Source organism: Cricetulus griseus (genome assembly GCF_003668045.3).
Source record: "Cricetulus griseus strain 17A/GY chromosome 1 unlocalized genomic scaffold, alternate assembly CriGri-PICRH-1.0 chr1_1, whole genome shotgun sequence".
Classification (NCBI taxonomy): domain Eukaryota; kingdom Metazoa; phylum Chordata; class Mammalia; order Rodentia; family Cricetidae; genus Cricetulus; species Cricetulus griseus.
The window spans coordinates 172,168,840-172,191,252 of record NW_023276807.1 but is presented as its reverse complement, the minus strand read 5'-3'; the positions used below and the strand labels follow the sequence as shown (position 1 = coordinate 172,191,252).

The 22,413-nt window shown below is 39.1% G+C and overlaps 2 protein-coding genes across 2 annotated transcripts; one reads left to right on the top strand and one right to left on the bottom strand.

The window, feature by feature from the left end:
• Positions 1-7,031: 7,031 nt before the first annotated feature.
• On the bottom strand, positions 7,032-8,006 carry LOC100753931 (olfactory receptor 2T2). Its single transcript, XM_035453066.1, has one exon. The coding sequence runs from the start codon at positions 8,004-8,006 to the stop codon at positions 7,032-7,034; it is 975 nt and encodes a 324-aa protein (XP_035308957.1).
• Positions 8,007-21,673: 13,667 nt separating this feature from the next.
• LOC100753634 (transcription initiation factor IIA subunit 2-like) lies at positions 21,674-22,043 on the top strand. Its single transcript, XM_035452695.1, has one exon. It carries the CDS (start codon positions 21,714-21,716, stop codon positions 22,041-22,043), a length of 330 nt encoding a protein of 109 aa, XP_035308586.1. The 5' UTR covers positions 21,674-21,713.
• The last annotated feature ends 370 nt before the right edge of the window (positions 22,044-22,413 follow it).

Below are 22,413 nucleotides of genomic sequence, written 5' to 3'. Positions count from 1 at the left end.
CTCTACTCCATTGGTGTACCCGTCAATTTTTGTGCCAATACCAAGCTATTTTCAGGACTATAGCTCTGTAATAGAGCTTGAAGTCAGGGGTGTTTTGGCCATTCTGGGTCTTTTGTTTCTCCATAGAAAGTTGAGAATTGTTCTTTCAAGGTCAGTGAAGAATTTGTTGGGATTTTGATGGGGATTGCATTGAATCTGTAGATTGCTTTTGGCAAGATTGTCATTTTTACTATGCTGATCCTGCCTATCCAAGAGCATGGGGGATCTTTCCATTTTCTGGTATCTTCTTTAATTTCTTTCTTTAGAGACTCAAAATTCTTACATACAGGTCTTTCACTTTTTTGGTTAGTGTTATCCCAAGGTATTATGTGGTTTGTGGCAATTGTAAAAGGTGATGTTTCTCTGATTTCTTTCTCCCCAATGTGCCATCCGAATATAGGAGGGCTACAGGGAAAGACTAGCAACAGTTCTGTCTTGTTCTCTGAACCTTAGGCATAGTGTTTGCCATGTAGATACATCAGTTATTGTTGTAGTAAAACTGCAACAATGTATGTCTCTCTTAGGGTCCTTCTTGTTTACTAGATTCTCTAGCAGTGTGGATTGTAGGCTGGTAATCCTGTACTCTATGTCTAAAATCCACATATGAGTGAGTACATACCATGTTGTCTTTTTGTGATTGGGTTACCTCGCTCAGAATGGTTTCTTCTAGTTCCATCCATTTTCCTGCAAATTTTAAGATTCCATTGTTTTTTTCCCACTGAGTAATACTCCATTGTGTAAATGTGCTACATATTCTCTATCCATTCTTCAGTTGAGGGGCGTCTAGGCTGCTTCCAGTTTCTGGCTATTACAGATAGTGCTGCTATGAACATGGTTGAACAGATGTCTTTGTTGTATCAATGTGCTTCTTTTGGGTATATGCCTAAGGGTGGAATTGCTGAATCTTGTGGTAGACTGATTCCCATTTTTTGAGGAGTCGCCATACTGATTTCCAAATTGGCTATCCAAGTTGGCACTTCCACAAACAGTGGAGGAGTGTTCCCCTTTCTCCACATCCACTCCAGTATAAACTGTCATTGGTTTTTTGATTTTAGCCATTATAACAGGAGGAAGATGGTATCTCAGAGTTGTTTTGATTTGCATTTCCCTGATGGCTAAGGATGTTGAACACTTTCTTATGTGTCTTTCAGCCATTTTAGATTCCTCTGCTGAGAATTGTCTATTTAGTTCTGTACCCCACTTTTTAATTGCATTGTTTGGTGTTTTGGAGACTAGCTTCTTGAATTCTTTGAATATTTTGGAGATCAGCCCTCTGTCAGATGTGGGGTTGATGAATATCTTTTCCCAGTCTGTGGGCTGCTGTTTTGTCTGGCTGACTGTGTCCTTTGCCTTACAGAAGTTTCTCAGTTTCAGGAGGTCCCATTTATCAATTGTTGATCTCAATGTCTGTGCTACTGGTGTAATGTTCAGGAAATGGTATCCTGTACCAATTAATTCAAGGGTATTTCCCAATTTATCTTCTAATAGGTTCAGTGTGGCTGGGTTTATGTTGAGGTCTTTGATTCATTTGGACTTATGTTTTGTGTATGCAGATAGACCTGGATCTGTTTGCAGCCTTCTACATGTTTGCATCCAGTTATGCCAGCACCATTTGTTGAAGATGTTTTCTTTATTTCATTGTATAAATTTACTCTTTTGTCAAGAATTGGGTGTTTGTAGGTGTGTGGGTTAATATCAGGGTGTTCAACTATTTCATTGGTTAACCTGTCTATTTTTGTGCCAATACCAAGGTGTTTTCAGGACTATAGCTGTGTAATAGAACTTAAAGTCAAGGATGGTGATGCCTCCAGATGTTCCTTTACTGTACAGGATTGTTTTGGTTATACTGGGTTTATGTTTTTTCATATAAAGTTGAGAATTGTTCTTTCAAGGTTTATGAAGAATTCTGCTTTGATTTTGATTAGGATTGCAGTGAATTTGTAGATTGCTTTTGGCAAGACTGCCATTTTCACTCTGTTGATCCTACCTATCCAAGAACATGGGAGATCCTTCCATTTTCTGGTATAGTCTTTAATTTCTTTCTTTAAAGACTCAAAATTCTTATGGTACAGGCCTTTCACTTTTTTGGTTAGTGTTACTCCAAGGTATTTTATGTTGTTTGTGGCAATTGTAAGGGATGATGTTTCTTTGATTTCATTCTCCACAAATGTGTCATCCATATATAGGAGGGCTACAGATTTTTTTTGAGTTTATCTTGTACTCTGCCACTTTGCTGAAGGTGTTTATCAGCTGTAGGAGTTCCCTGGTACAGTTTTTTGGGTCCCTTATGTGGACATGTCATCTCCAAATAGTGACAGTTTGACTTCTTCCTTTCCAATTTGTATCCCCTTGATCTCCTTTTGTTGTCTTTTTGCTCTAGCTAGAACTTCAAGGACAATATTGAAGATGTTTGGAGAGAGTGGACAGCCTTGTCTTGTTCCTGATTTTAAAGGAATTGCATTGAGTTTCTCTCCATTTAATTTGATGTTCGAGGTGAGCTTGCTTTATATTGCTTTTATTATGTTAAGGTATGTTCCTATTATCCATGATCTCTCCAAGACCTTTATCATGAAAGTGTGTTGGAAATTGTCAAAGGCTTTTTCAGCATCTATTGAGATAATCATGTGGGTTTTTTTCTCAGTCTGTTATATAGTGGATTACATTAATGGATTTTCCTATGTTGAACCATCCTTGTATCCCTGGGATGAAGTCTACTTGATCATGGTGGATGATTTCTCTGATGTGTTCTTGGATTCAATTTGCCAGTATTTTATTGAGTATTTTTGCATAAATGTTCATGAGGGATATTGGTCTATAGTTCTCTTTCTTAGTTATGTCTTTGTGTGGCTTGGGTATCAAGGTTTTTGAAGCCTCATAAAAAGAGTTTGGCTATAACACTTCTGCCTCTATTGTGTGGAATATTAGATGTTCCTTGAATTTCTGGTAGAATTCTGCTCTGGGCTCTGGGCTTTTTTTGGTTGGAAGACTTTTGTTGACTGCTTCTATTCCATTAGGGTTTATATGTCTATTTAAGTTGCTTATCTGTTCTTGATTTAATTTTGGTAAGTGAAATCTCTCCAGAAAATTGTCCATTTCCTTTAGATTTTTGAATTTTGAGAATACAGGTTATAAAAGTATCACCTGATGATTTTCTGGATTTCCTCTGTGTCTGTTGTTATGTCCCCCTTTTCATTCCTGATTTTATTAATTTGCATGTTCACTCTCTGCCATTTGGTAAGTTTGGATAACGGTTTGTCTATCTTGTTGATTTTCTCGAAGAACCAATTCTTCGTTATATTGATTCTTTGTATTGTTCTCCTTGTTTCCACTTTATTGATTTCAGGTCTCAACTTGATTATTTCCTATCATCAAATCCTCCAGGTTGTATTGGCTTCTTTGTGTTGAAGAGCTTTCAGTTGTGCTGTTAATTCTCTAGTGTGATTATTCTCCTGTTTCTTCATGTGGGCAATAAGCGCTATGAATTTTCCTCTTAGAAGTGCTTTCAAATTGTCCCATAAGTTTATATATATGCTGTGTCCACATTCTCATTAAATTCTGGAAATCTTTAATTTCTTCTTTATTTTTTCTTTGACCTAGGAATTGTGCAATTCCGTGTTATTTAATTTCCATATGTTGGTAAGTTTTCTGCAATTCCTGTTGTTGTTGAATTCTAAGTTTAAAGCATGGTGGTCTGATAAGTACTGGGGGTTATTTTAAATTTTTTGTACCCGTTGAGTTTTGCTATGTTGCCAAATATGTGGTCAATTTTAGAGAAGGTTCCATGAGGTACTGAGAAGAAGGTATATTCTTTTGTATTTGGATGGAATGTTCTATAGTTGTCTGTTAAACCCAATTGGGCCATACCTTCTATTACTTCTTTTGATTCTGTGTTGAGTTTCTGTCTAGTGTTCCTGTCTAGTGGTTAGAGTGGAGTGTTTAAGTCTCCCAGTATAAGTGTGTGTGGTTATATGTGTGATATGAGTTTTAGCAATGTTTCCTTTATGAATGTGGATGCCTTTGTATTGGGGGCTAAAATGTTCAGAATTGAGACTTCATCCTGATGAATTTCACCTTTGATGGGTTGGAGGCAACCTCCTTCATCTCTTTTGATTGATTTTAGATTAAAGTCTAATTTGTTGGATATTAGGATTGCCACCCTTGATAGTTTTTGGATCCATTTGATTGGAAAATCTTTTCCCTACCTTTAATTCTTAGATAACGTTTGTCTTTGAAGTTGAGTTGTGTTTCTTGTATGCAGCAGAAGGGTGGATTCTGTCTTCTTATCCATTCTCTTAACCTGTTTCTTTTTATAGGTGATTTAAGACCATTAACATTGAGGGATATTAGTAACCATAGATTGTTCATTCTTGTTTGTTTTGGATTTGGTTGTGTTCTGTGGGTTTCCACTTCTTTTTTCTTTCGGCTGTTGGTAAAGTGGGATTACATCTATGCCTATATTTTTCTGGTTGTAGCTAACTTCCTTTGCAGATTTCCTTCTAGAATTTTCTATAAGAATGGATTGGTGCATATGTAGTGTTTAAATCTGGTTTTGTTGTGGAATATCTTGTTTTCTCCATCTATATTGATTGAAATCTTTGCTGGGGATAGTAGTCTGAGCTGGCATCTGTGGTCTCTTAGTGTAGGTAGAATATCTATCCAGAACCTACTGGCTTTCAGAGTTTCAATGGAAAAGTAAGGTGTAATTCTGATAGGTTTGCCTTTATATGTTACTTGACATTTTTCCTTTGCTGTTCTTAATATTTTCTCTTTGTTCTGTATATTTGGGGTTTTGATTCTTATGGGCAAGGAGACCTTTTTTGGTCCAGTCTTTTAGGTATTCTGTAGGCATCTTTTACTTTCATTGGCATGTCTTTCTTTAGGTTGGGAATGTTTTCTTCTATGATTTTGTTGAATATGTTTTCTGTGCATTTCTTCACTTTCTTCTATACCTATTATTCTGAGGTTTGGTCTTTTCATGGTATCCCATATTTCCCGGATATTTTGTGTGATGGATTTATTGGACTTAAGATTTTCTTTGGTTGATGAGTCTATTTCTCCTTGTGTGTCTTCAACTCCTGAGATTCTCTCTTCCATCTCTTGTATTCTGTTGGTTATGCATCTGTAGCTCCTGATCGTTTACCCAGCTTTTCTATTTCCAGCATTCCCTCAGATTGTGCATTCTTTACTGTCTCTATTTCAGTTTTTAGGGCTTGAACTGTTTTCTTGAAAGATTTGTTGATATCTTATATTTTTGGTTTGTTTTTCTTCCATTTCTTTTTATGAATTTTCTCATATCTTCTTTGAGGCTCTCTTTCATTTTCATGAAGATGTTTTTAATGTCATTCTCTTCTGCTTCATCTTCATTGTGATGTTCAGGTTTTGCTGGTGTATGGTCCCTAGTCTCAGGTGGTATCATATTGGTTTTTATGTTGTTGAATGTGCTTTTATATTGTCTTCTGCACATCCTTTCTTCTGGTGGGTGTAGCAGGAGTCTTTTCCTCTCCTGGTGGGTATGGGACCAAGGTTCCCTTCTGGTAGATGCAAACAGTTTCAATACTCTGATGTCTGTCCTCTTCTCATGGATGGAGGCAAGACTGGTACTGGGGCCTTCACAGTCTCTGGGTGTGTTGAATACAGCCAAGTTCAGATTTTGTGAGCAGTCCCCTGAACTCAGGTGTCCCTGAGCAGGGCAGCAGAACCCAGACTGGAAACAAACCCTGGCCTACTTGGTCAGTGGATTCAGGTGGGACTGGTACTGGGACCTTGGCATTCTCTGGGTGTGTTGGATCCAGCAGAAAAGGGATCCCTTGAGCAGTCCCTTGGCCTCAGGTATCCCGAGCAGGGCAGCAGAATCCGGCCCAAAAACAGCCCCTAGCCTACCTTTAAAATAATTTTAATTAAGAAAAAAGTCCTTCATAGGTGTGCACAGCCAGATGCAGTAAAGTGGACAATCAAGAATAGACATCACAATGAGGTCTCACTAGCCAAGTGATGTCCTTAATTCCTGAACAAATAGAAAGTCTTTTCCTAAATCTATATTTTGTAGGGTACTGTCAATGTTTTCTTCTAGCACTTCCAATGTTTCAGGTTTCACAATTAGCTCTTTAATGCATTTGTAGGTCTTTGTTTGTTTATTTGGTGTGTGTGTGTGTGTGTGTGTGTGTGTGTGTGTGTATGTAAATGTATAATCTGCTGATTCAATTTAAAGTCCCTTGTATGTACATGTATTTAGGAATGACCACATGGGATTGTATAATATATTTGAGGCTTTTCCTTGGAGATAACTAATTCTTCCTCCCTCAGTAGCCATTCATTGCCTGTATCTCTTCGTCTAGGAATAGGATCTTGCCACATCCACACTGACATGTCAACCAGTATGGCCATTATGCAGCTTTTGTTTGGGAAAACATATCGTTGAGATGTTATGTATGCAGCAAATCTCAAATCAGACTTTGTTTTTCTGACTCTTAAAATAAAATTATATTGTCATCATTAGAAAATCTTCAATCTATATTTAATGCTTGATGTTATATTAACATTAAACCTCAAGGACTTGGAAAGTACTCCTTGCATTTTTGCATTCAAAGGCTGTCAAAGGCTTTTCAGCTGTAGAATATAAATGAGAATGGGTAGAGTTGTAGGCTTCACCCCCCCAAAGATGTAATAATACCAACACAAAGAACATATGGACAAATGCTGCACATAAGGATGCCAGTACAGGGTACTTCAGAGGGATATTCATCTTGCCTGGTAAGATTCATGGTGAAGTTTGGCTAAAAATACTGACACAGTTTGCTCCTTAATCCAGACAAGAATGTTAGTAATGGTGAGAACTCTGCCTTTAATTTCATATCTCATTCTAAGTGATGAGTATAGCAGAGTGATTTCGTGGGGTGATAATTTTTACATTATTAAAATGATGCTGAGAAGAACAAAGAATGTATTTTATAGAAAGAGTACAGCATCCACACAGAAGTATTGGCTCCATCCTACTAGGATTTCCCAGGCACGTGTCCCACTTGCAATCTCTGAGAGAAAGTGTGTTTCCTTAGGACTTTCCTTAGAGCTGCAGCCACATCTCTATTCCTCAAGCTGTAAATGAGTGGGTTCAACATGGGAGTGAGAATGGTGTAGAAGGCTGACACAACCTTATCTTTCTCAGGTGTGTGGTAGGAATGGGGCAGGACATTGGTATAGAAGGCTGCCCCATAAAAAATGCTCACTACTATAATGTGGGAGGAACATGTGGTGAAGGCTTTACGCCGGCCCTCAGCAGAGCTCATATGGTAGACAGTGATGAGGATGCGTGTATAGGAGACTGAGATGAAGGATATTGGGATGAGCAGCATCAGCACACAGCATGCATACATCAAGGTTTCATAGAGCGATGTGTCTGTGCAGGATAGCTTCAGCACAGCTGGGATCTCACAGAAAAAGTGGTTGATCTCTCGAGATCCACAGTAGGGAAAGCTCATAGTGACAGGTGTCAGCATGAATCCATCCAAAGACCCACCAGCCCAAGAAACCAGCACCATAAGCAAACATACCCTCTGACTCATGATTATGGGGTACCGTAGAGGGTTGCACACAGCCACAAACCTATCATAAGCCATGAGGCCCAACAGGAAAAACTCTCCCCCAATCAGTGTCAGGTAGAGAAATATTTGCAGTGCACATCCCAGAAAGGAAATGGTTTTTTCTGTGGACAGGAGATCTTGGAGCATCTTTGGAACAGTGATACAGATGTAGACAGTATCCATGATGGACAACTGGCTGAGCAAAAAGTACATGGGTGTGTGAAGACTAGAGTCCACACGAATGAGCATGATCATGATCAAGTTGGCTGTTACAGCCACTACAAAGATGGAAAAGACCACAGCGAAGATCAGCCCAGGAAATGCTGGGTGGGTGATGAGGCCTAGGAGGATGAAGTCAGTGGAGTTCTGGTAAATAGTCTCCATTTCCATAGTGTATGGCAGCTCTGTGGGCTGTAGAGGAAGAAAGTTGGTGAGTAAACTAATTATCTTTGTGTGTGTGTGTGTGTGTGTGTGTGTGTGTGTGTGTGTGTGAATGTTGTAAAGCACTCGCTGTTAGCCATGTCCAAAGCAATATGGATTAAAGGAAATAATGTTTACCTCATAAACCTCTTGACTCCTGTCTTGAGCATCAGCAGTAAGACATTACACAAATCAAAGTTTGAACTTGAATTTAATCATTTTGATGGAATGTTATGATGTTAATGTTACAAACTAAGTTGTAAGGCAGAATTAAATGTAAGCATCGATAATAGTATGTCTTTTTGTTCTTTCTTTATATTTTGAACCAACTTCTTCATAGTACTTGCAATCTTATCACTCCAAATAAAATTTTTTATGACATTGGTTACTATACTATATCCACTCTATTATCTTGCAACAAGTGTATTTCATTATTTCTTTAAATTAAGTTCATTAATTATGTTTTTCTCTCCTGATAAGATAATTACATGTTAATACTTTATACAAATGTTATTTGTGACTAAATAAAAATTCTTGTGATATGAACATATGACCATGTTTTGGATAAAAATCATTCCTTTTTTTGCTATTGGGATTACTACATGTCTATAAATAAGTTTGGGACATCAAATTAGCAGGCCATTGAAGACAACTTCCTGTGAGTGTTAGCTCCATCCTGTCCTAGCATACAATGTTGTAACATAGAGAAGGTTCTTTAAGGATTCATTTCTGTTTGTTCTTGCAAGACAGCATGGGGTTAGAATTCTTGGATCATGGACTCTAGAATCTCTTCTTAGCAAAAAGCACTTTAGGTTCCTTAGTATAGAGGACTTCAATATGTCCAGTGATATAGAGGGATATATTGTCAACTTCTATTATTATTAGATCATGGCATGTCATTTCATGACAGAATTTCCAAAGACATATCTATGTAAAACAATAAATCCTTTAGATGTTCCTGTATCTCCTAATTCACAGTACTCAAATAATTTCTGAAGTACTAAGCTGAAATAAAACTTATTTGTACTGAAGTAAAAATTAAGTAATAAAAGCAACAGAAATAATTTATCTTGACTCTGTAAATCCTGCCCTGGGGTCTGCAGGCAGGTCCACTGGGCCCCTGAGGACGAAGCAACCCAGAGTCTGCTGACATCTCTGTGCCAGTCCTGCTCTCGCCCATCTGGAAAGCGAGTGCCTCAGACCTGTCTGCACCCACCTTGAGACCCATCAGAGTATTGGAGCCAATTGCACCCACCTGAAGAGAACCCCAGACCCATACACACCAGGACAGGTGGTGACACCACTTGTACCCACTGGAAGAAGAGATGGGAAGATGACAATATAAGAACACATCCAACAAGAGGAAAACCGATATGATACCACCAGAGTCTAGGGACTCTATACCAGCAAGACATGAACATCCCAACACAGTTGAAGCAGAAGAGAGCAACCTTAAAAACAAGTTCATGCAGATGATAGAGACCCTAAGAGAGGAAATCAGAGAATCCTTCAGAGAAATGCAAGGAAAGACAAGCCAAAAGATGCAAGAAATCAAGGAAAGCCAAGACAGCCAAGAAAATAAAATTAGACTGCAGAAGGAAACAGTTTAGGACCTGAAAAAGGAAATAGAGACAACAAAGAAAATACAAACTGAGGGTATGTTGGAAGTGGAAAAGCTGAGTAAACAATCAGGAACCACAGATGCAAGCATAACCAACAGAATTCAAGAGATGGAAGACAAAATCTCAGATGCTGAAGATAAACTAGAGGCAATAAATTCATCAAGCAAAGAAAATCTTAAGTGCAACAAATCCTTAACACAATATATCCAGGAAATATGGGACAGCGTGAAAAGACCAAACCTAAGGATAATAGGTATAGAAGAAGGTGAAGAAACCTGACTCAAAGATGCAGAAACCATATTAAACAAAATCATAGAAGAAAACTTTCCTGACCTAAAGAAAGACATGCCAATGAAAGTACAAGAAGCCTACAGAACGCCAAATACACTGGACCACAAAAGAAAGTCCGCTTGTCACAATAATTAAAACAGCAAATGTACAGAATAAAGAAAGAATATTAAGAGCAGCAAAGGAAAATGGCCAAGTAACATATAAAGGCAAACCTATCAGAATTACACAGAACTTCTCCATGGAAACTCTGAAAGCCAGAAGGACCTGGATAGATATTCTACCAACCCTGAGAGAACATGGATGCCAGTCCAGACTACTTTACCCAGCAAAGCTTTCTATCACCATAAATGGAGAAAACAAGATGTTCCATTAAAAAAACAGATTTAAACAATATGTAACCACTAATCCAGCCCTACAGAAAGTACTGGAAGGAAAATTCCAACCTAAGGAAATTAACTACACACACAAAAACATAGGCAATAGATAGTCCTACTTTACGAAAACCAAAAAGAAAAAGCAGGGTAAATCCACATACAATACCACTGCCAACAACAAATAAAAAACAAACAAGAATAATCACTCCTTGGAACTTGATTTTTCTCTATATTAATGATCTTAACTTGCCTATAAAAAGACACTAACCGATTGGATACGAAGACAGAATCCATCGTTCTGCTGCATACAAGAAACACCCCTCAAATTCAAAGATAGACATTACCTCAGAGTAAAGGCTTGAGATAAGTTATTACAATCTAATGGACCCAATAAATGAGCTGGGGTAGCTATCCTAGTATCCACCAATTTAGACTTCAATGTAAAATCAATCAAAAGAGAAGAAAAGGTCATTTCATATTCATCATAGGAAAACTCCATTAGGAAGAAGTCTCAATTCTAAACATCTATGCCCCAAATACAAAGGCACCAACTTTCCTAAAAGAAACATTATTAAAACTCAAATTACGCCTTTCCGTGGACTCACCGCAGACCAGGTGAGCCACCCCCTGCTTTTACCCAATTCTTGTCCTAAGCGCCATCCACCCAGATCCCTCCAGGCTCGTCCCTGCTTGAAACAGACACGCCCAGGCAGGGTGGAGCTTCCTGAATCTGGCTTGGTTCAGGACCTTCCCTTTCCGTGGACACACCGCAGACCAGGTGAGCCACCCCCTGCTTTTACCCAATTCTTGTCCTAAGTGCCACCCACCCAGATCCCTCCAGGCTCGTCCCTGCTTGAAACAGACACGCCCAGGCAGGGTGGAGCTTCCTGAATCTGGCTTGGTTCAGGACACTCTTCCTTCCCTTTCCGTGGACTCACCGCAGACCAGGTGAGCCACCCCCTGCTTTTACCCAATTCTTGTCCTAAGCGCCATCCACCCAGATCCCTCCAGGCTCGTCCCTGCTTGAAACAGACACGTCCAGGAAGGGAGGAGCTCCCCGAAACTGGGTACAGGCCACTCTTCATTCCATTCCCGGCGACCGATCCACCAAGAGGCCTAACGCCATCAGAGTGAGGAGGCTACGAGGAGAGGCAAAACCATCCAGAGCTCCGGACATTGAATTCCTGGCCCACACACACTACAGAGTAACAAGAGGAGATAGAGAGATCCTACCTGCACTCACTGGAAAAAGATATGGGAAGAAGACAGAATAAGAACCCGCTCAACAACAGAAAGACCAATATGACACCACCAGAATCTAGGGACTCCACTCCAGCAAGATCTGAAAAGCCCAACACAGTGCATGAAGAAGAGATGGACCTCAAAAATTATCTGAGCAAGATGATAGAGACCTTCAAAGAGGAAACAAGAAAATCCCTTAAAGAAATAGAAGAAAAAGTAAGCAAAAAATTACACGATATGGAGGAAAAGACAAACCAAAATATTCAAGAAATAAACAAATCTCTTAAAGAAGCTAAAGAAACCCAAGATAAAACAACCAAACAAGTGAAGGAAGCTCTTGAAACAGTTCAAAACATGAAAGCTGAATTAGACACATTAAAGAAAACACAGAATGAAGCGATGCTGGAAATGGAAAGGTTGGATAAACGATCAGGATCTAAAGATGTGAGTATAACTAATAGAATTCAAGAGACAGAAGAGAGAATCTCAGCTATTGAAGACTCGCTAGAGGATATACATTCATCAACCAAAGAAAACCTCAAGACCAACAAATCCCTAACACAAAATATCCAGGAAATATGGGACACCGTGAAAAGACCAAACCTAAGAATAATAGGTGTAGAAGAAGGTGAAGAAACACTGCTCAAAGGTACAGAAAACATATTCAACAAAATCATAGAAGAAAACTTCCCCAACCTACAGAAAGATATGCCTATGAAAGTACAAGAAGCTTATAGGACACCAAACAGACTGGACCACAAAAAGAAGTCCCCCCGACACATAATAATCAAAACTCCAAATCTACAGAATAAAGAAAAAATATTAAGAGCTGCAAAGGAAAAAGGCCAAGTAACATATAAAGGCAAACCAATCAGAATCACACCCGACTTCTCAATGGAAACTATGAAAGCCAGAAGGTCTTGGATAGATACACTACAAGCACTAAGGGAGCATGGATGTCAACCCAGACTACTGTACCCAGCAAAACTTTCAATCACTATAGATGGAGAAAACAAGATTTTCCATGACAAAAACAGATTTAAACAATACATATCCACAAATCCAGCACTACAGAAGGTTCTGGAAGGAAAACTCCAACTCAAGGAACATAACTACATGCACAAAAACACAGGCAATAGATAATCTAATATTGCCAAACACAAAAAGAAGCAGGAGAGCAAAATCCACACACAATGACACCAACAACAATAAATCCAAACCAAGCAAGAACCAACGAACAATGGACATTAATATCCCTAAATGTCAATGGCCTTAACTTACCCGTAAAAAGATATAGGCTAACAGAATGGATACGAAGACAGAATCCATCTTTCTGCTGTTTACAAGAAACACACCTCAACTTCAAAGACAGGCGATACCTCAGAGTAAAAGGATGGGAAAAGATTTTCCAATCAAATGGCCTCAAGAAACAAGCAGGTGTAGCAATCCTAATATCTAACAAAATGGACTTTAAACTAAAATCAATCAAAAGAGATGAAGAAGGGCATTTCATACTCATCACAGGAAAAGTCCATCAAGATGAAATCTCAATCCTGAACATCTATGCTCCAAATACGAAGGCACCCACATTTGTGAAAGAAACATTACTAAAGCTCAAACCACACATAAAACCACACACACTTATAGTAGGAGACTTCAACACCCCCCTTACACCACTAGACAGGACCACCAGACAAAAACTTAACAAAGAAACAGAGGATCTGAAAGAAGTCATGGCCCAACTGGGGTTAACGGATATCTATAGAGCATTCCATCCAAACTCAAAAGAATATACCTTCTTCTCAGCACCACATGGCACCTTCTCCAAAATTGACCACATAGTAGGCAACAAAGCAAACCTCCACAATTACAAAAGAATTGAAATAACCCCCTGTATCTTATCAGACCACCATGCATTAAAGCTAGAATTCAGCAACAATACAAATGGCAGGAAACCTGCAAACTTTTGGAAAATGAATAACACCCAATTGCACCATTCCTGGGTTGAGGAAGAAATAAAAAAACAAATTAAAGACTTCCTAGATTCTAATGAAAATGCAGACACAACATACCCAAACTTATGGGACACTCTGAAAGCAGTCCTAAGAGGGAAGTTCATAGCACTAAGTGCCCACATGAAGAAACTAGAAAAAAGTCACATTAGAGAACTGACAGAACAACTGAAAACACTAGAGCAAAAAGAAGCAAACTCACCAAGGAGGAGTAGACGCCAGGAAATAATCAACCTGAGAGCTGAAATCAATAAAGTAGAAACTAGGAAAACATTACAAAGAATCAATGAAACAAAGAGTTGGTTCTTTGAGAAGATCAACAAGATAGACAAACCTCTAGCCAAACTAACCAAAAGGCAGAGAGAGAGCACACTAATTAACAAAATCAGAAACGAAAAGGGGGATATAACAACGGACACTGTGGAAATCCAGAGAATCTTTAGGTCATACTTTGAAAATCTGTACTCCACAAAATTCGAAAATCTAATGGAAATGGACAGTTTCCTGGATAAATATCACTTACCAAAATTAAATCAAGATCAGATAAACAATTTAAATCGACCCATAACCCCTAATGAAATAGAAGCAGTCATCAAAAGCCTCCCAACCAAAAAAAGCCCAGGACCAGATGGCTTCACTGCAGAATTCTACCAGAAATTCAAACAAGAGCTGATACCAATACTCCTCAAACTGTTCCGCACAATAGAAGCAGATGGGATATTGCCAAACTCCTTCTATGAGGCTACAATCACTTTGATACCCAAGCCACACAAAGATAAGAATAAGAAAGAGAACTACAGACCAATATCTCTCATGAACATTGATGCTAAAATACTCAATAAAATATTGGCTAATCGAATCCAAGAACATATCAGAAAAATCATCCACCACGATCAAGTGGGCTTCATCCCAGGGATGCAAGGATGGTTCAATATACGAAAAACCATCAATGTAATCCACCATATAAACAAACTGAAAAAGAAAAACCACATGATCATCTCACTAGATGCTGAAAAGGCCTTTGACAAAATCCAACATCCCTTCATGATAAAGATCTTGGAGAGAACAGGAATAACAGGAACATATCTAAACATGATAAATGCGATATACACCAAACCAATAGCCAACATCAAACTAAATGGAGAGAAACTCAAAGCATTTCCTCTAAAATCAGGAACAAGACAAGGATGTCCACTCTCTCCATATCTCTTCAATATTGTTCTTGAAGTTCTAGCTAGAGCAATAAGACAAGATCAGGATATCAAAGGGATACAAATTGGAAAGGACGAAGTCAAACTTTCACTATTTGCAGATGACATGATAGTCTACATAAGTGACCCGAAAAACTCTACCAGGAAACTCCTACAGCTGATAAACACCTTCAGCAAGGTAGCAGGATACAAAATTAACTTAAATAAATCTGTAGCCCTACTGTATACAGATGATAAACTCAATGAGAAAGAAATCATGGAAACATCACCTTTCACAATATCCACAAGCAACATTAAATATCTGGGGGTAACACTAACCAAAAAAGTGAAAGACCTGTACAATAAGAACTTTGAGACTTTAAAGAAAGAAATTAAAGAAGATACCAGAAAGTGGAAAGATCTCCCGTGCTCTTGGATAGGCAGAATTAACATAGTAAAAATGGCAATTCTACCAAAAGCAATCTACAGATTTAATGCAATCCCCATCAAAATCCCAACACAGTTTTTCACAGACATTGAAAGAACAATACTCAACTTTATATGGAAAAATAAAAAACCTAGGATAGCCAAAACAACTCTTTACAATAAAAGATCCTCTGGAGGCATCACCATCCCTGACTTCAAGGTCTACTATAGAGCCATAGTTCTGAAAACAGCTTGGTATTGGCACAAGAATAGACAGATAGACCAATGGAATCGAATTGAAGACCCAGATATTAACCCACGCACCTACGAACACCTTATTTTTGACAAAGGTGCTAAATCCATACAATGGAAAAAAGATAGCATCTTCAACAAATGGTGCTGGCACAATTGGATTCGAACATGCAGAAAATTGCAGATAGATCCATACTTGTCACCATGCACGAAACTTAAGTGCAAATGGATCAAAGATCTCTCCATAAACCCAGCCACACTGAATCTTTTAGAAGAGAAAGTGGGAACAACCCTTGAACAAATTGGCACAGGAGAACGATTCCTGAACATCACGCCAGAAGCACAGACACTGAGGTCTGCAATTAATAAATGGGACCTCTTGAAACTGAGAAGCTTCTGTAAGGCAAAGGACACAGTCAGTAAGACAAAACGACCACCCACAGAATGGGAAAAAATCTTCACCAGCCCCACATCTGACAGAGGACTGATTTCCAAAATATACAAGGAGCTCAAGAAGCTAGCCACCAAAACACCATACAATGAAATTAAAAAGTGGGGTGCAGAACTAAACAGAGATTTTTCAACAGAGGAATCTGAAATGGCTGAAAGACACTTAAGAAAGTGCTCAAAATCCTTGGCCATCAGAGAAATGCAACTCAAAACAACTCTGAGATACCACCTCACACCTGTCAGAATGGCTAAAATCAAAAATACCAATGACAACCTATGCTGGAGAGGTTGTGGAGAAGAAGGAACACTCCTCCATTGCTGGTGGGAGTGTGAACTTGTAAGACCACTTTGGAAATCAGTATGGCGGTTGCTCAGAAAAATGGGAATCAATCTACCTCAAGATCCAGCCATTCCTCTCTTGGGTATATACCCAAATACTGCTTGTCCATACAACAAGGACATATGTTCAACCATGTTCATAGCAGCATTGTTTGTAATAGCCAGAACCTGGAAACAACCTAGATGCCCCTCAACTGAAGAATGGAAAGAGAAAATGTGGTACATTTATACAATGGAGTACTACTCAGCAGAAAAAAGCAATGGAATCTTGAAATTCGCAGGCAAATGGATGGAACTAGAAGAAACCATCCTGAGTGAGGTAACCCAATCACAAAAAGACAAACATGGTATGTACTCACTCATATATGATTTTTAGACATAGAGCAAAGGTTTACCAGCCTATAATCCTCTACCCCAAGGAAACTAGAAATCATGAATGACTCTAAGGGATAAATGGACCCCAGGAATGGGAAATGGCATGAACTCCCGAGCTAATTGAGAGCATGAGGGTAGGGAAGTGGGTGCTGCCACAATAAGAGCACAAGATGAAGAGTAGAGGAGAAGAAATGGAGGAGCAGATATATTGAGTTGGGGGAAGAATAGAGGAGAGAGAGCAGGATGAGAGATACCATATCAGAGGGAGTCACTATAGGTCCGAGAAGAGATCTGGAACTAGGAAGATCTCCAGAGACCTATAAGGATGACACGATCTGACAGTCTGGGCAGTGGAGGAGAAGTTGGCCTAGAAACCCTTCCCCTAGAATGAGATTGATGAATACTCTCTATGCTATTCTAGAGTCCTCATCCAGTGGCTGATGAGAGCAGAGACAGACATCCACAGAAATACACTGAGCTGAAATCTGGAACTCAGTTGAAGAGAGGGAGGAATGAAGAACGAAGGGGTCTGTACCTGGTTGGAGAAACCCACAGAAACAGTTGGCCTGAAAAAGGGAAAGCATATCGACCCCAGATGCTCTTTGGGAGGACAGTACAGGACTAATCCAGCCCCCTGATCATGGATGCCAATGGGGAGGCCCCTGCACTCCTGGGATTTTTAGACATAGAGCAAAGGTTTACCAGCCTATAATCCTCTACCCCAAGGAAACTAGAAATCATGAATGACTCCAGAGGGAGGTGGACTGGCGTTTTGCCCTGGTGGGTGGGAGGGACTTCGAGAGCCCATCCCACTTGAAGGGATTCGCTCTGTCTCTGAACACATGGGGAGGGGCCTAGGCCCAGCACAGGAAGATTTGGTGGACTTGGTGGAACCCTGGTTGGGGGCCCTACCCTGCCTGGGGAGTGGCGGGTGGATGGGGTGGGGGGTAGGTTGGAGGTGGGGGAGAAGGAATGGGGGGGGGGGAGGGAGAGGGAGAGGGAAAGTATATGTGAAAATATTAATAATTTAATAAAAAAAGAAAAGAAAAGAAAAAAAAGAGTTAGCTAGTAACCAGCCTGAGCTATTGGTCAAGCATTTATAATTAATAAAAAAAAAAAAAACAAAAAAAACTCAAATTACAAATAAGACCTCACACAGTTATAGTTGGAGATTTCAACAGTCCACTCTCACCACTGGACAGGACCACCAGACAGAAACTTAACAAAGAGACAAAGGAACTAACAAAAGCTATGACCCAATTGGGATTAACAGACATCTATAGAACTTTCCATCCAAACACAAAAGAATATACTTTCTTTACAGCATCACATGGAACCTTCTCAAAATTGACCACATACTCGGCAACATAGCAAACTTCAACAGGTACAAAAAAATTGGAATAATCCCATGTGTCTTACAAGACCACCATGCTTTAAAGTTAGAATTCAAAAACAACACAAATTGCAGAAAACCTACCAACTAATGGAAATTGAACAACGTGTTATTGCCCTGTTCCTGGGTCAAAGAAGAAATAAAGAAATTAAAGACTTCCTAGAATTAATGAAAATGAAGACACAACATACCTAAACTTATGGGACACTTTGAAAGCAGTACTAAGAGGAAAGTTCATAGCTCTAAGTGGTCACATGAAGAAACTAGAGAATACTCACACCAGAGAGTTGACATCACAGCTGAAAGCTTTAGAACAAATGGAAGCTAATTCACCCTGAGGAGTGGAGGACAGGACATAATCAAACTGAGGGCAGAAATCAATAAAGTCAAAACAAAGAAAACAATTCAAAGAATCAATGTAACAAAGAGTTGGTTGTTTGAAAACATCAACAAGATAGACAAATCTTTATCCAACCTTACCAAAAGGCAGAGAGAGAACATGCAAATTAACAAATTCAGAAATGAAAAGGGGGACATAACAACAGACACAGAGAAAATCCAGAGAATCTTCAGGTCATACTTTGAAAACCTGTACTCCACAAAATTTGAAATTTAAAGGAAATGGACAATTTTCTGGACAGATACCACTTACCAAAATTGAATCAAGAACAGATAAACAACTTAAACAGACCTATAACATCTGAAGAAATAGAAGCAGTCATCAAAAGTCTCCCAACCAAAAAAAGACCAGGGTCAGATGTCTTCACTACAGAAATTCTACCAGAAATTCAAGGTACAGCTGATACCAATACTCCTCAAATTGTTCCACCCAATAGAAGCAGAAGGTTCGTTGCCAAACTCTTTTTACAAGGCTACAATTACCTTGGTACCAAGCCACACAAAGACACAAGTAAGAAAGAGAACTATAGACCAATATCCCTCATGAACATAGATGCAAAAATACTCAATAAAATACTGGCAAACCGAATCCAAGAACGTATCAGACAAATCATCCACCATGATCAAGTAGGCTTCATCCCCGGGATGCAGGGTTGGTTCAACATTCGAAAATCTTTCAATGTAATCCACAAGACAAACCAACTGAAGAAGTAAAACCACGTGATCATCTCACTAGATGCTTAAAAAGCCTTTGACAAAATCCAACATCCCTTCATGATAAAGTTCCTGGAGAGTTCAGCAACAACAGGAACATACCTGAAAATAATGAAAACAACATACAGTAAGCCAACAGCCAACATGAAACTAAATGGAGAGAAACTCACAGCTATTCCTCTAAGTCAGGAAGCAGACAAAGCTTTCCACTCTCTCCATATCTCTTCAATATTGTCCTTGAAGTTCTAGCTACAGCAATAAGACAACAAAAGGAGATCAAAGGGATAGAAATTGGAAAGGAAGAAGTCAAGTTTTCACTGTTTGTAGATGATATGATAGTCTACATAAGTGAACCCAAAAACTCTACCAGGGAACTCCTACAGCTGATAAACACCTTCAGCTAAGTGGCTGGATACAAGATTAATTAAAAAAAATCAGTAGCCCTACTATGCATGGATGATAAATGTGCTGAGAAAGAAATCAGAGAAATATAACCCTTTACAATTGCCACAAACAACATAAAATACCTTGGGGTAATGCTACCCAAAAAAGTGAAAGACCTATATCATAAGAATTTTGAGTCTTTAAAGAAAGAAATTAAGGACCATACCAGAAAAATGGGAGGATCTCCCATGTTCTTGGATAGATAGGATCAACATAGTAAAAATGGCAACCTTTCAAAAGCAATCTACAAATTCAATGCAATCCACATCAAAATCCCAGCACAATTCTTCACAGGACTTGAAAAAACAATGCTCAAGTTTGTTATGATAAATCTTTATGCCAAAAGATGCCTGAGCCCCACATCCATGTGTGAACTTTACGCCAGCCGCCTGCCCGAGTTAGGGCCCAAATGAATACACAGAAACTTGTATTAGGTACAAAGCTGCTTGGCCAATGACTAGGATTCTCATCTGCTAGCTCAGTCTTAACTATCATAAATCTATATATGTTATAAGACTTATCTTATCGGATGCCTTATTGGCGTCCCTCCTTGCCGGTGGCTCACATCCTGCTGCTGGAGGAGGCGAACGGAAAAAAGGGGCCACTTCCTGTTTCCTTGCTTAGATATGAGTCTCCTTGCTATGTCACTTCCTGCCTGGAACATCACTTCTCTACTACATTTCCCAGAATCCTCTTTGACTCTTAGTGCTAACTTGCTGTCTCATTGGCCAAACAGTATTTTATTCAACAATCAATGAGATAAACATACACAATACATTCCCCATCATCTCCTCTTTTCTGTCTAAATAAAAGGATAACTTATCTTTTATAATAACCGAAGAAAACTATAACCATAACTATCTGTCTTCAACTCTATCAAAGACCACAGAAGGATAATACAAGTTTATATGGAAAAACAAAAGGCCCAGGATAGCCAAAACAATACTGTACAATAAAAGAACTTCCAGAGGCATCACCATCCTGGATTTCAAGCTCTATTTTAGAGCTATAGTCCTGAAAACAGCTTGATAATGGCACAAAAATAGACAGGTAGACCAATGGAATCCAGTTGTAAACCCTGATATTAACCCACACACCTATGAACGCCTGATTTTTGACAAAGAAGCCAAAGCTATACAATGGAATAAAGAAAGCATCTTCTACAAATGGTGCTGTCATAACTGGATGCTGGCATGTAGAAGACTGCAGATAGATCCATGTCTATCACTATGCACAAAACTTAAGTCCAAATGGATCAAAGGCCTCAACATAAACCCAGCCACACTGAACTTATTCGAAGAGAAAACAGGAAATACCCTTGAACGAATGGTACAGGAGGCTGCTTCCTGAACATAACACCAGTAGCACAGACACTGAGATCCACAATTAATAAATGAGACATCCTGAAATTGAGAAGCTTCTGTAAGGCAAAGGACACAGTCAGCAAGACAAAACAACAGCCCACGGATTGGGAAAAGATATTCACCAACCCCACATCTGACAGAGGGCTGATCTCCAAAATTTACAAAGAACTCAAGAAGCTAGTCTCCAAAACACCAAATAATACAATTAAAAAGTGGGGTACAGAACTAAATAGACAATTCTCAATAGAGGAATCTAAAATGGCTGAAAGACACATAAAAAAGTGTTCAAACATCTGGCTCACACCCGGGACACAGGCGCCTCCATTCTATCTCCACCGTGAGAAGGGAACCCCGCAGTTCTGCAGCTGTTGCCACCATAAAGGATTAGAGATGGCCCAGGCAACTAGTTTGAGCAGAAGTTGAAGTAGCTCCTCACTGTTTTCTAAATAATGCATAGTTATCAGAAGGGAGTGTGACACGGCCGTTTTCAAGTTTGTATCTCCCTGACCTTTTTCGCCTCTTCTCTACATACATGTACTGACTGGCGTTTACTTTCAATGGACTAAATGTTTTGTTTGACTCCGTCGTGGGTCAGGTACTGTTCTCGGCCTGCAGGTTTCCTCAGGGAGTAAAACACAAAGATCCATGCCCTCGTGGACCTTACATTTTATGCAGAGAATAAATATAAGACCATTATGTAACTTGACATATGGTGCCAACAAGAAATTTGAGTGAGCTAAAATAACATCAGTGCAAGCCTGAAGAAAAAGTAATTGCTCCATTTTAAGCCATGGCATATCAGTTATACGGAAATACGACTTTGGGAAATAGTCTTCAAGAAGGCCTTGATGAGCTCATACAGTCCCAGCAGATCACCCCTCAGCTTGCCTTTCAAGTTCTACTTCAGTGTGATAAAGCAATAAATTCAGCATTGGCTCAGAGAGTCAGGAACAGAGTCAATTTCAGGGACTCTCTAAATACATACAGATTCTGCGATAATGTTTGGACTTTTGTATTGAATGATGTTGAATTCAGAGAGGTGACAGAACTTATTAAAGTGGATAAAGTGAAAATTGTAGCCTATGGTGGTAAAAATACTGGCTCCAATGCTATAGAATGAGTAGAGAAATTCAACTTTTTATGCCACCTTCTGTTATTTTCATTGATTTTTAAAGAAAAACATAGAAGAGACTTATTTTAATTAATTCTCACAGTGCAAAAATGACAACACTGTGCTGCACTGTAATCCAAGGGTTCCACAGAGAGAAGCATGTGACTTTGTTCTCTTATATGACCTTTAGTACACAGCATAAAGAAATGTAACTTTTTAAATGACAAATCAAAAGTGGTTGCCTTCATACGAATATTCTTCAATAACCTTGTTTAAAAAAAAAGGTGTTCAACATCCTTAGCCATCAGGGAAATGCAAATCAAAACAACTCTGATATATCATCTTACACCTGTCAGAATGGTTAATATCAAAAACACCA

Bases quoted from the DNA above. Each gene is read 5' to 3' on its own strand.
- LOC100753931 (XM_035453066.1), bottom strand. From the start codon at position 8,006: ATGGAAATGGAGACTATTTACCAGAACTCCACTGACTTCATCCTCCTA.
- LOC100753634 (XM_035452695.1), top strand. From the start codon at position 21,714: ATGGCATATCAGTTATACGGAAATACGACTTTGGGAAATAGTCTTCAA.